Source organism: Acomys russatus, chromosome 17, assembly GCF_903995435.1.
Source record: "Acomys russatus chromosome 17, mAcoRus1.1, whole genome shotgun sequence".
Taxonomy (NCBI): domain Eukaryota; kingdom Metazoa; phylum Chordata; class Mammalia; order Rodentia; family Muridae; genus Acomys; species Acomys russatus.
In genome coordinates, this window is record NC_067153.1 from 57,443,930 (window position 1) to 57,456,443 (window position 12,514).

Sequence of the window (12,514 nt, forward strand, 5' to 3'; positions counted from 1 at the left end):
AGGTAACTGGCCTTGGGTAGAACTCTACTGTAGCCACACATATACACTAAGAAGCATTCAGTATTTGCTTCAAACACATTTATCTCTTGGGTTCTACGGCACTGCCTTCTCTTTTCTTTCCTCCCACATTTTATCAATCACATTACTTTCTTTTTAAAAATAAAATAAAATAAAATAATATTCTCAATTATTCCTCAAAATTCTCTAAGTAATTCCTGCTATCTGCTTGAATCAAGTATATACTTAAGAATCTCATTGTACACTCAGCCTTAAGGGAAAGCTGCATCCATGCATATTTAAACAAATATGTCATAAACAGAACCAACCCAAGACTATTTTCCGGACCTCCCCCTTACGCGAGCTGCATCAACATTCATGTACTTCTTGGCTACACCGCTGAGAATGAACTTCCTCGCCTCTGTTCATCATCTGCTATCATCAGTCAGTTCCAGGTGCTCTTCAATGGATCCACCTCTCCATTACCATTTTATCATCACTACTTTCCCAGCATGCAGTTTTACCCATATGCCTCTCAGCTGAAGTGATTTACATAAAACAAATAGCCCCTTTGTGCCTCAAAGAAACCCTGCTATGGTTTGAATATGAAGTGTGTCTATCACAGACTCAAATTCTGGAACAATTCGTGAAGGGCCCTACATATTGCAGGGTGTTCCCTCTGAACCCCTAATTAGGCACAGACCACACCCAAACACCAATTTCCAAGGACAAACTAAACACAAAGAGATCCTTTATTAAGCAAGGCAAAGAGAAGGTTGGCTGAATCTGAGTTGGGCAGAAACAGCAGCGAATGGCTTTGCAAGTGTTAATTTTAAGAGGGAAAAGGGCAAGGTCATTGTTAGAATGAGCTAGGATGAGTTGCTAAGTTCTGGTTGGGTATTTTAATTAGTGTAGTGATTGCTGGACCTTGATGTTTTGATAGTTGGACCTTGGTGATCGGCATCAGGAATGAGTCAGGTATAACAAAGTGGCCAAATAAAGACCTAGGCCTTGGTGGTTAGCTTTAGGGGTGTAATCTAAAGGTTTACCAAGGGAGAGGGAAAAGAAGAGGGAAAGGGGTGAAGCCTGCCAGTGCCATGGTTACCATGTTGAGCCTGTGTTTGCCATGCTCAGATTGCTAGAGCCCTTCACTTTGTCCTCAGCAACTGTCACTGTTTGGGGAGGCTGTGTAACCTTGGGATGGGTATCCTAGATACAGGAAGTAGGTCACTTGAAGAAGAGGAGCTTAGAGTGCCTAGCTGCTTCTTCTCCTGTGTCTGCTTCCTGACTGCCAACACCATGTTGCAGCTGCCCCAAACTTCTTCTGGCCAACACTGAACTGCTCCTGTCACCTAGAGCTTCTCTGCATAGTAGACTATAAAATCTTTCTCTCACTTCAAATTGCTGTTGCCAGGTGTTCTGTTACAGTGACAAGAATGGTAGGTGACCATGGCAACCTTTGACATCCAAGACTTTGCTTCCCATCCTGCCTCTCATAAGTGCCTCCTCTCTGCCTCGCTCTGCTCTGCACCTCCTAAAGTGCGTCTTTCCTTCAGAAGCCTAGTTCAGGGAAGATCCTAGAAAGGACAGGAGACCCCATCTTTCCCACCCTTCTAAGGCTAATGGGCCTCATTCTTCTTTCACATTTCACATTTAAATGGTGCAAACAAATGTTCCCTAATCCCAATACTCACCCAAACCTTGTAATCCATTTCTCTTTCAAGAAAGATACTTGCACCTTGCAGTAGAATGTTATTTTTTTTTAGAGTAATGGGGCTTTACTGGGGTGTTGGGGAGAATACAGACTATATATACCATCTTTCTTTGCTTATACAATTGAATGTAGAATGTTATTTTATAATAGATTTATTGTCTTCTTTGCCTGAGAGAGTATCAGCAGTGTGTATCTCCACACATGGCTTCTTATTCAGCCCTAGCCTTGTACAACAGAATCATTCAATAAATGTGTGTGTGGTGAGTAAATCAACTCTAACATTTACTGATGCTGTAGTCGTGCTGAACAGGCACACTGCAGTCAAAATCAATAACCTCAATGATAGCTGTTGCATTAAAACAACAGCCCACATTTAGGAAATAAGATGTGTGTCACTTACAAACTATCATTCACTTACTTTTAATATAAAATCTATACTTTATAGGGCCAAAGCTCTAGAAAACCAGAAGGGTGATAAGTATCATGGAACATCATATCGATATCTTAAATATGCATTGCATCCAAAAAGTCAAAACAATCAACACGTTAACAACAACGCTAGACGAAAAATAGAAATCAAATTTTATAAAGATAATGGCAGGTGTTCTGGCAAGATGTTTCAGTGAGTAAAGTGGCTTCTCAGGATCCACAGGGAGAAGGAGAGAAGTAACCCTTGCAAAGTGTCCTCTAACCTCCACATGTGCATTGGCATGTATGTGCATATAAGCATGTGACACATAAACACACACACAAATGTAGACTAGATAAATGATAGATAGATAGAGATGATAAATAGATGATAAATATATACAGAGATGCATAGATGATTTATAGATGATAAATAATATAAGTCCCAAGAAGTTGATATAGCTTTGTGGGTAGAATGCTTGCTTAGAGTGAAGGAGCCCTCGGTTTGACTCCCAGTACTTAGTCAACCATATGTGGTAGGTATCACAAGGTTATACCTATAAACTCAGAGCTTTGTGTGGTAGGCAATATAGTACCCAAGGTCATCTTTGGCTTTACAGGGAGTTCAAGGCCAGACTGAGGATACATGAGACCATGCCTCAAAATAACAGCAAAATACTATTTCCCTAACTAAACTAACATGGTGTGAATAGCCAGACATATGAAAATATTAAAAGATCTCATGTATCAAAATTCCAAGAAGTCTCCCACACCCTTCCACTGCTTTCTTTAGTTTTAAAGATTGTATCTTCAAATGACCAAGACCAAGGTTATAAAGAATTTCAGTATGATGCACTCAAGATGGAAACAGCTATATGTGAATAAAAGCTTGCAGGGGGAACAAATATTTAAGAGACTGAGTTGGAAACAATTTGAACAGAGTGTCTTTAAATATCTAGCTTCTTGGTTTCCCATCTCTATAAGTGATAACCGTATCAAAGTGTTGCTTAACTTCCAAATTCTGGCTCCCCTGGACCCCTTTGTCAATTCTACACCATTATAAACCATTTGTATATGTGGTTGGCTTCTGCTCTGAAAACACACTGTGAGTGTGCACCCCCGCAATATCATCTATGCCACTTTTCTAACTTAGGCCATTCCCATCTTTACCCAGACTTCTACAACAGCCTTCCCTGATCTCCCCGTTAATACACAGCTATCTCCCACACACCATCAGCTCATTACTTGTTCCATATAAATACAAGAATAGCTACTTGAAGCCATGGCCCAAAGTCCTTGCAAATCACTGACATGTGGTGGCCATAGATAATTCCTCATCTGAACATCCTACTTTGCTTTCGCCATTACATCATCCTTCTTTTCATCTCCAGGGCACTCCAACTTTCTACTTAAGACTTTTCCACACCCTGTTCTTTTTAGTTGGAACGCACTATTCCAGATCTTTCCAAGTCTGTTCTTTATCATCAAGAGACCTGAGGGACAGCTACCTCAAAGGCTGAGCATTCCACTTACAAGTCCCCTTGTCATTTCAAGTGTATCATCTGCTTCACCCCTTCCCATGATTTTCTACCACTTGCAATGATCTTCGTAGCAGTTACTAGCTTCCTCTGTTCTCCCAGCATGCAAAGTCCCTGAGCATGAGTGTCACTCATTTTGTTCACCACGGAGCCCAGTGCCAAATACTGAATGCTCATTAAATATTTATTATATACGTGCACAGTTGACAAAAGAATCAGCTAAAAAACGACCAGAAGATCAAGGTTCAAGAAGACATGCATTTGTATCCTTGCTTACATATGTACATTAATAATACTAGGAGAGCTCATTATGTATGAGGGTACTTAGCTATTATAAATACATACCTTTGCTAAGAAAATTCAACTCTATGTTGAGTAAGGATGAAAAAAATCACTAAGTAAAATTCCATTTCATACCTAAGATTTGTTAAAATGAGGAACTTTAAATAAATTTGCATTATTAATGGGGAGGAAAGGCATGAAGCCTTCTTTCTGCAGAATTGGAATGGTTCCTTCAGGGCCGAATAAGAAACACTGAAGAAATATTTGATCCAAAGGCATCTTTGAAAATGAGTACCAATTCTAACACTCAGAGAAATCTACCTCATTCTAAGGGAAACGGGACAAGGTGGCTTTCCCAGGGAGTAAACAGAGGCCGTTGTCACCACACACTTTCTACATTCCGTGACCTGTGGTGTGAGTTTGATGGCTGTGGGCATAGGAATGGAACCCTCTAAGACCCCCAGGCACCGAGTGCCACATATTAGTGGCCTCATTTGGTCATACAGTTAGTGGGAATGGTTTAGGTTTAAATGTGACCCCCAAAGAAGTGTAAATTCCAGTGTCACGGGGACATTGGAGGTTTACATGAACACAGCATGAGCCAAATAAACTACATGGCCCACTCACTGTATTTGTATTTTCTTTATGACACAACAAACTACACTGGATATTCGTTAATTGTTTTCAAATAAGCAAGAAATGATTTTTCCTATTGAATCTGTTTACTAAATGCCATAGTACATGCAAACAAAAACAGCAGTAGACCCTCTATCTTCCTCGTAATTGACGACCTTTGTTACACAATACTGTGTGGAAAAGTCTGACTGCAATTCTAACTGCAAGCCATAGCGAGCATGTCAATACGTGAGCTACCTAATATCTAATTATGAAAAAGAGAAGCAAGTTTCACAATGGAGACATTGTTCTTACTCGAGGAACTGCCATATTAGCCTATTAGCACATAGCTGGGGAAAAAAAACTCTAATTTGAAAGATAATTATTTTTAGCTGATTAATATGCTTCAAATTAAACTCACTGCTTTTAATGGGCCCATCAACTTGACAACCTGGGAAATTAATAAATTTTACATGCAGTAATCCCAGTGAATTTATACAGCCTAGCTACACATGATAATAAGAATTACCTTCACAGTAGGCATTGTCCTCCCGGAGAGCCCTGAACCCATCACGGCAGCTGCACACCGCCCTGTCATTCAGGTTCCTGCACACGGAATTCTCCATGCACGTGTGCTTCTCAGAACAGAAGTCATAGCCTGAAAGAAGAGCATGATTCAATAAATAAAGCTAGAACTGTGCGGTTGCTCCACGGTCTCCTGCATTTTTTTTTCTTTTTTTGTATTGAAAATCTTTCATGCCCTGTATTCTGATCATAGTCCCCTGCCCCCGTTTCTCTTAAATCTTCCGGTTTCTCCATCCATCTGACCCCATGCCTTCTTTCCCCCTTTCTCTTTAGAAAATAAACAATAGGCAAAGGAAAAAAACCAAACAAACCAGAATTTTTAAAAAAGGATAAAAGAAAGCAAGAGCTGGGCAGTGGTAGTGCAGGCCTTTAAGCCCAGCACTTGGGAGAGCAGAGGCAGCTGGATCTGAGTTCGATGCCAGCCAGCTCTATAGAGTAAGTTCCAGGACAGCCCGGACTACACAGAGAAACCCTGTTAAAAAACCAAATAAACAAACAACAACAACAACAATAAAAACAGGAAGAAAGAGAGAACAGCTTCTGTTAATCTTGAAGCTATGCTCTCTAGTGACTTATTAGGTTCTTATTTGGCTGTACATACTATATCATAATAGATATTATATTCTGATTACCCACATCACTTGCCCTCTTTTATCTCTATCTCTATCAGTCTCTTTCTCAGATTCATGACTTTCGGTTTTCTGTATGACCCACTTTGTTTAACCAGGACCATTTGTGTGTGCTCACCAGTGGCCACACAACTGAAGATAATGTCTGCCCTTCTCCCTGAATCAATCAGGAGCAAACAGCTCAACCCTGAGGGAAGGCCGAGACCCTCTTCCATCCACGCCTGACTGTTGCCAGGCCCACTATTGTGTGGACCCCGTGCAGGCAGCCACAGCTGGTGTGACTTCCTCATTGCAAAAACAGTTCTTTCTGTTTGTCTGACTCAATTATTTTCTACTTCAAATAAATTCATATATTTCTTTTTTTTGTTTTGTTTTGTTTTTGATTTTATAAATTCTATCCAGTCTTTAATTGTCTTATTATGGCTCTCTATATATTTGAAATGAATTTTCTTTGAGTTTAAAATAACTGTTACAGTAAAGGTCCTGAGACAGTAAGATGGCAACAGGCAGTACCAGCACCTTTAATGCCCATCAAGCCACTGGGATATGCCCACCAGTGTTTAAGGGATGAAAAAGACAGCTTAGCATTCTGGAATTGTTGAAAAGAATGTTCAAAATGATAATTATATCATGGTATTTATTTTTTTCTGAAGATGTGCATGGCAAAGTATAACAAAAGAAAAAACTTTGTACGATAACAGGATTTTCACAGATCCCAGAGTCTTTATGGTGAGAAAGAAAAGTGAAACTTTTATAAACAGTGGCACCAATCACATGCTATTTTTATGGATTTCTTCCTTCTGTCAGAGCCCCTTATTCAATGAGCTCTAAAATGCTGAAAGGAGAAGCCTGCATGGTGGAATCCATCTTAAATGGCAATTACAAGATTGTGTGTCACTCAACAAATCTTTAAATTGCCTAATGCATATTGTATCTGAAGAGCTTCAGGCTGACTGGTGACTTGCAGTTCTATCGCATCTACAGGACAAGAAGAGCTTAAAATAAACTCATCTCTCTGTAGCCAGGGATGACTTGCATTTGATGGCATCTAAACAGGCCCCTCTTATCTGTCATGGTGTTGGTGTCCACTGTCACCAACTGGTCTGCTCTGTGCTCCTTACTGACTGAACTCTTTGCACCCACTGCAGACTTTCATTGACCGCGGCTCCAACATGTTAGGAAATGTTACGCCTGCAATTTAATAACCTTAGGAAGGCCAATGTGCCTGAAACACAGTAACTATCAATCAAAGGGACTAGAAAATACCAAATGGGTGAGTAAATCCTATAAAATAATTTTTAAAAATTGTTAAGTGTATAGAGATAAAAATACTTAGTAATACCTCTTAAATCACTTGGAAATTGAACTTCTCATCATAATATAACTTCTCAGAATTAAGACCAAATATTTGGAAGCAAAATTCTCAAAAGAAAAATTTACACAATTTAAAATTAAAAATGTAAACCCTTCTTTGAGGGTCATTGTCTTTCTTTTTAAGTAACTAAATTAAGCTCATATTTCTTAGAATGCATTCCAGTGACTTTTTACCGTACCTAAGGGGAAATGATCTCATATGAAAAATCTTTACTATCTATCCCCATATCTCAGCACACCATCAAACTAAACTCTAAAAGCCAGAAAAACAAACAAACAGAAAAACCCAAGAAAACCTTTTCATTTTTGAGCTGAATTAAGAGAAGATTTTGGTTGTGAGTCTAGCCTTTAATGGCTGAAGAGCAGGCTGTAAAGAGATTAATAAGTAAACAGGGGAGGGAGAGAAGATACAGTACATTAAAAGAGTTCAGTCTTAGAGGTACAAAGGAAACTGAGTGATTAGGTGCTAATGTAGTAATAAATCGCTGTGATTTTCCCAACGGTGTCTCAAATATATTTTAGAGGATTGTGGCCACAACTGTGGGTTATTTCTGGTGCACGTTTACACCCTTGCTTTCTTGAGTTGAGTTTACATATTCAAAATGATTACCTTTTCATTTAGCTAATCTCCCATTCTTAGGAACTCTCCATATTGCGTAGGACACTCTGGGCCTCTTTTTACCTTAGCCATGCCACTTCTTGTCCAACCCATTCCATGACCACTCCTGCCTCGGTAATGTTGAGACCTGTGGTAGAAACATCAAACACACCACACACACACACAGACACACACATGCACACACACACCACACACAGACACATACACACAATACACAGACACAGACACACACACACACCACACATACATGCACACACACACACCTCACATGCAGATGCATACACACCACACACAGATACACACACACACACACACAGACACACATGACATCACACACACACACACACACACACACACCACACAGACAGATACATACACATCACACACAGATACACACACACCACACACAAAATGTTTGATCATCTCAGGAATTTTCCAAGTGGAAGAAAGAGTGTGTTCCTATTTTCATCTTTTTAGACAAAAGTTAAGACACACTTGGGTTATTTATTAACCCAAAGATGTTAAATCTAACATTTCCAGTCAGTCAAACTCCATTTATTATTTTAAAAATATCCAGTAGGTACTTAAATTTGTTCTACACACACACACACACACACACACACACACACACACACACACACAGTTCATTGTCTCCTCTTAGTGTTTGAGTACCTATATAGTAAAATCGCAGGGTCAACATGCCATCTAATAATGTATGGAGGATTTAGATCCAGATCCAGATTCAACGGAAGCAGGCCACTTCTAAGCGGCCGACTCTTGGTCTGCAAGTTGCCAGCACCATCTACGTCTTAATTGCTGCCTGTGCATGTGCATGCGTGGCTGTTAAGCTACAGACCCAGCTCTCCACAAAAATCTCATTCCCGCCATGACTAGTTGCATGAACACAGGCTGTGGAAGCTAATCCATCTGTCTCTGCCACTAGATTTTGTCACTCGTAAAATTATGATAAATCCTGTCTTATAAAATTGTAGGGTTTAAATGAGATCTCCCGTAGCATGTGCTTGGTGATGGCAAGGCCAGGAGCCTAGTACTATGACTCCAACACCAGACAGTAACATCTATATCATGGAAGCAACCCCAGCATTCGCTACAACCTGACGCAGAGATCACAACAAATGCAGCCAAGCTTTTGTGCTATAGGTCAGAAAAGAGAGCATGCAGTAACCTTGTGGTGAATATTAAGTGGCTTGAAAGTGAATATGAGGCATATCTGTGGTGGGGAGAGACCTAGTTATACTCTGGAGGGGCCATGCATCCCGACCTTTGAGCCAGGTACTTTCAGGAGAATACACTTTACCCTGTGCAGGATTCGGACACAGCAATCAATGCATACCGCTAGTCTTTTAATATATATATATATATATATATATTTTTTTTTTTTTCACTGCTAGCTATTGAAGGCCAGAAGCTCAGGTCTGGAACTCCTACTTTTCTCATGAGACTAGTAAACCTTTTCCTCCTCCTATGATCATCACAATGTGAATATGAACATAGGGACGTCAGGGGTCTACCAGAGAATACACCTAGCCCCAGAGCAGCCACCTTAGGGGAGACACAGGAGCTCCAGCAGTGAACAGGGTCTGAAATCAGAGTCAAGCAGCACTGAAGTACAGTTTACTATCTGCTCTGGGGTCCAGAGTCCATTTTCTGGCCGAGTCAATAGAATTCAGTGTTTATTGCATGCCCATTAACAAATGCTAATGTAGTTAGGTGTGTTCTGAATGCTAACAGACTTTCCTGGTGTTTTCTAAGGTACAGATCAAGATACAGAAGGAGAAAATAGAATTCTAATGCCAGTGGCCTTCTTCTGAAGCAACTGGGGTCATTGTGTAAACACCGCTGCTGAGCAATGAAGCTAACGCTGACAATTGCTGTATCCTTATTATGAATACACTGATAGAAAGTTACAAAGGTGACTATTGAATATTGTGGGGCACGAAACTTAAGCACAAGTGGAAGATAACAAGCCATCACTTCAGTGAGGCTCCCCACTGATAAGAAAGACGTGTGAGTAGGAAATGGGATGTCAGGGGAGGAGAGGGTGAGCGAAGGAAAGGTAGACACAGATCCACACACACTGTGTGTGGCTAAGGATCCCTCGTCTACCATGGAGGCTCAGGTTTGTCGCTGCTGCACACTTCCTTCAAAGGCCCCCAACAGTACAGAGCAGGGCTTCCTGCCCAGGTCCTCCTGCTTGCTGCTCTCAGAGGCGGCCCAAGCATTAGGCACAGGGAATGATGCTGGTGGGTTTGATGTGTGATTTCTGACTCCTTCTGAAACCTCCAGGCACAAAGTCAAGATTTTTGTCTCACAATGGCCCTCAGGAACACCTACTATCCAGTGCTAATCCATCTGTTCACTCAGATGTGAATACTTGGTCTTTAACACTAGGCACTGGGTAGGAAACTGGAGGCCAATTCTTTCACCAATGAATTTGTCATAACAAATGTGAAAGGCTTGACTCAGATTTAAGATTTCAGGAGAATTCTTTTACTTGTCTGCATATATAAAGTCAGATAGCCTTCTGATGACAAATGTTTTAAGAATATCTAACTCTAGCTGGATGTGTTGATGCATGCCTCTAACCATAGCTGCTCATGAGGCTGAGGCAGGCGGATTACAAACTGAAGGTCACGTTGGGACATTTAGAGGCCCTGTTACTAAACAATGGAAGTCCAGGCCAGACCGTCACAGTCTAGGCCATTTAACTTACCAGGAATGTTTTGAGACAGTGATGTCATGGGCCCTACTTTATATCAATTAAAGCAGAATATGGGAGGTGGGATGCTCTATCATTTTATGTAAACGCATTTTAATGTGAGCAATTTAAATATGGAACCATGTCCTGTGCTTAATTTTCCATTTCTTCACTTGTTTTCGAAAGACATTAATGTTCAGAAACGGATGTGACTCGAGTGTGTCTCAACTCCTGAGGCCTCAGCTTAGCTTCTTCTTTTTTTTTTTTTTTAAAGATTTATTTATTAAGTACACAGTGTTGTCTGCTTGTAGGCCAGAAGAGGGCATCAGGTTACATTATAGATGGTTGTGACCCACCATGTGGTTGCTGGGAATTGAACTCAGGACCTTTGGAAGAGAGGGTAGTGCTCTTAACCACTGAGCCATCAGCTTAGCTTCTTACAAAGTGCCTGTCCCTCTCCAGTCTGACTAACGCCCGTGATGCTCACATCTGAGGGCACGACCCCTCAAGGTTCATATTGAATTAGAGATAGTGACCATTGTAGTGTGGTTTCTGTTGCTAGAACAGAAACACTCTGGCCAAAACAATTGAGGGGAGGAAAGAGTTTATCAGGCTTTTCATCCCAGGCCGTGGTCCACTGCTGAGGGAAGTCATGAGAGGACCAAGGCCCATTGTTATTCCACATGGCAGGACCTCTAACTCACAGCGAGGACCATGGAGGAGTGCTGCTTGATGACTCAGGCTCATGTTCAGCTAGCTTTCTAATACACCAGGACTCCCTACCCAAGGAATGCTGCCTCTCACAGTGGCCTGAGACACCCCCCCCATATATCATTTGAAAAATCAAGACAAGTCCCCCACAGGCATGTCCACAGACCAACCCAATCTTCACAGTCCCTCAATTTAGACTCCTTTCTCGGTTGCCTGTAGGCTGTGTCAGGTTGACAGACAGTTAAAGCCAGTTATGTTATGTCACAGGTTGGTGCACTTTCCTCCTGTCTTTGGTGGGTGAAGTCTAGCCCTGCTTCCCCTGAATACTGGCTGACTTTCAGTTGCTTTGAGCAATGGAATGTGGGAGAAATGGGGCTGTCTTAATAGCAGACCTCCATAAACTCTCAAGTCATCATTTCACAGGACTGATTAATGCCCTGCCTGACAGAACATGAGGAAATGTCCCAAGACTATGTGAAGAGGTGACATATGACTATGTCTAATTCCTCAGCCATCTCTACCAACAGTCTAGGCCAAGAAGATGACCCCACAACATTCACCGCTGCTCAGCTTCCAACTAGCAGCACATCTGGGGAAGTAGGACCACCCAGCAAGCCTCCCTCAATGTCTGGCTCAAACACAGAAACCTACAATGATGACATTATCTTGTGATGGGAAGGTTGGTGAATGTTTGATCTGCAGCAATGGATTACAACTCCACAAAGCGTGGTCCTGCTTGCACTAGCTTAAAAGCCACCCCAAAACGCATTTTTCAGAACACTAGTTAACTGTGTCTGTGTGTAAGTGTGAGAAGCGTTACTATCTCCAACTAGCTGGCAAAATTGCTCTGGTCAAGCTGCAAAGCGAAACTCCCAAATGAAATCACGTGAATGAGCATCCCTGAATCTTAATCAAATTGCAGACCTGCTCCGCCAAGGCATGGACCCGGCATCATTAAGACAGAAGCTCCGAAGGGCTGCGCTGTTTGTCTGCTTGAAGGCAGCTTGTTTTATTGGTGCTCTCTCTAGTTATTAAAAGATACTTGGAAAATTCTTTTCCGGGAAGACCCAGGTCTTAAGCCACCATGTAATTTCTATAGAACCATATGCAGAACAGAGCCTTTTTCTAAACTCTTCTTTGGTTGGCAAGATGGGTCAGCTGGGAAAGAAGCCTGGTGCCAGGTCTGTTGACTTGAATTCAATCCCTGTAACATATAGGTGGAAGGAAGGAACCGATTCCTGCAAGTGTCCTCTGACCTCTACTCCTTAGTGCACTCTGGCATGTGCACATATGAACACATATGCCATAAATAAAAAGGTTAAA

General features: G+C 41.4%; 1 protein-coding gene across 1 annotated transcript in view; it reads right to left on the bottom strand.

Moving 5' to 3' along the window:
* Nell2 (neural EGFL like 2) overlaps positions 1-12,514 on the bottom strand; it is a 295,382-nt gene that overhangs the window by 151,727 nt on the left and 131,141 nt on the right. Inside the window, exon 13 of the mRNA XM_051160259.1 lies at positions 5,084-5,212. Coding sequence (XP_051016216.1) covers positions 5,084-5,212 — 129 coding nt within the window. The remainder of the gene's footprint in view (positions 1-5,083; positions 5,213-12,514) is intronic.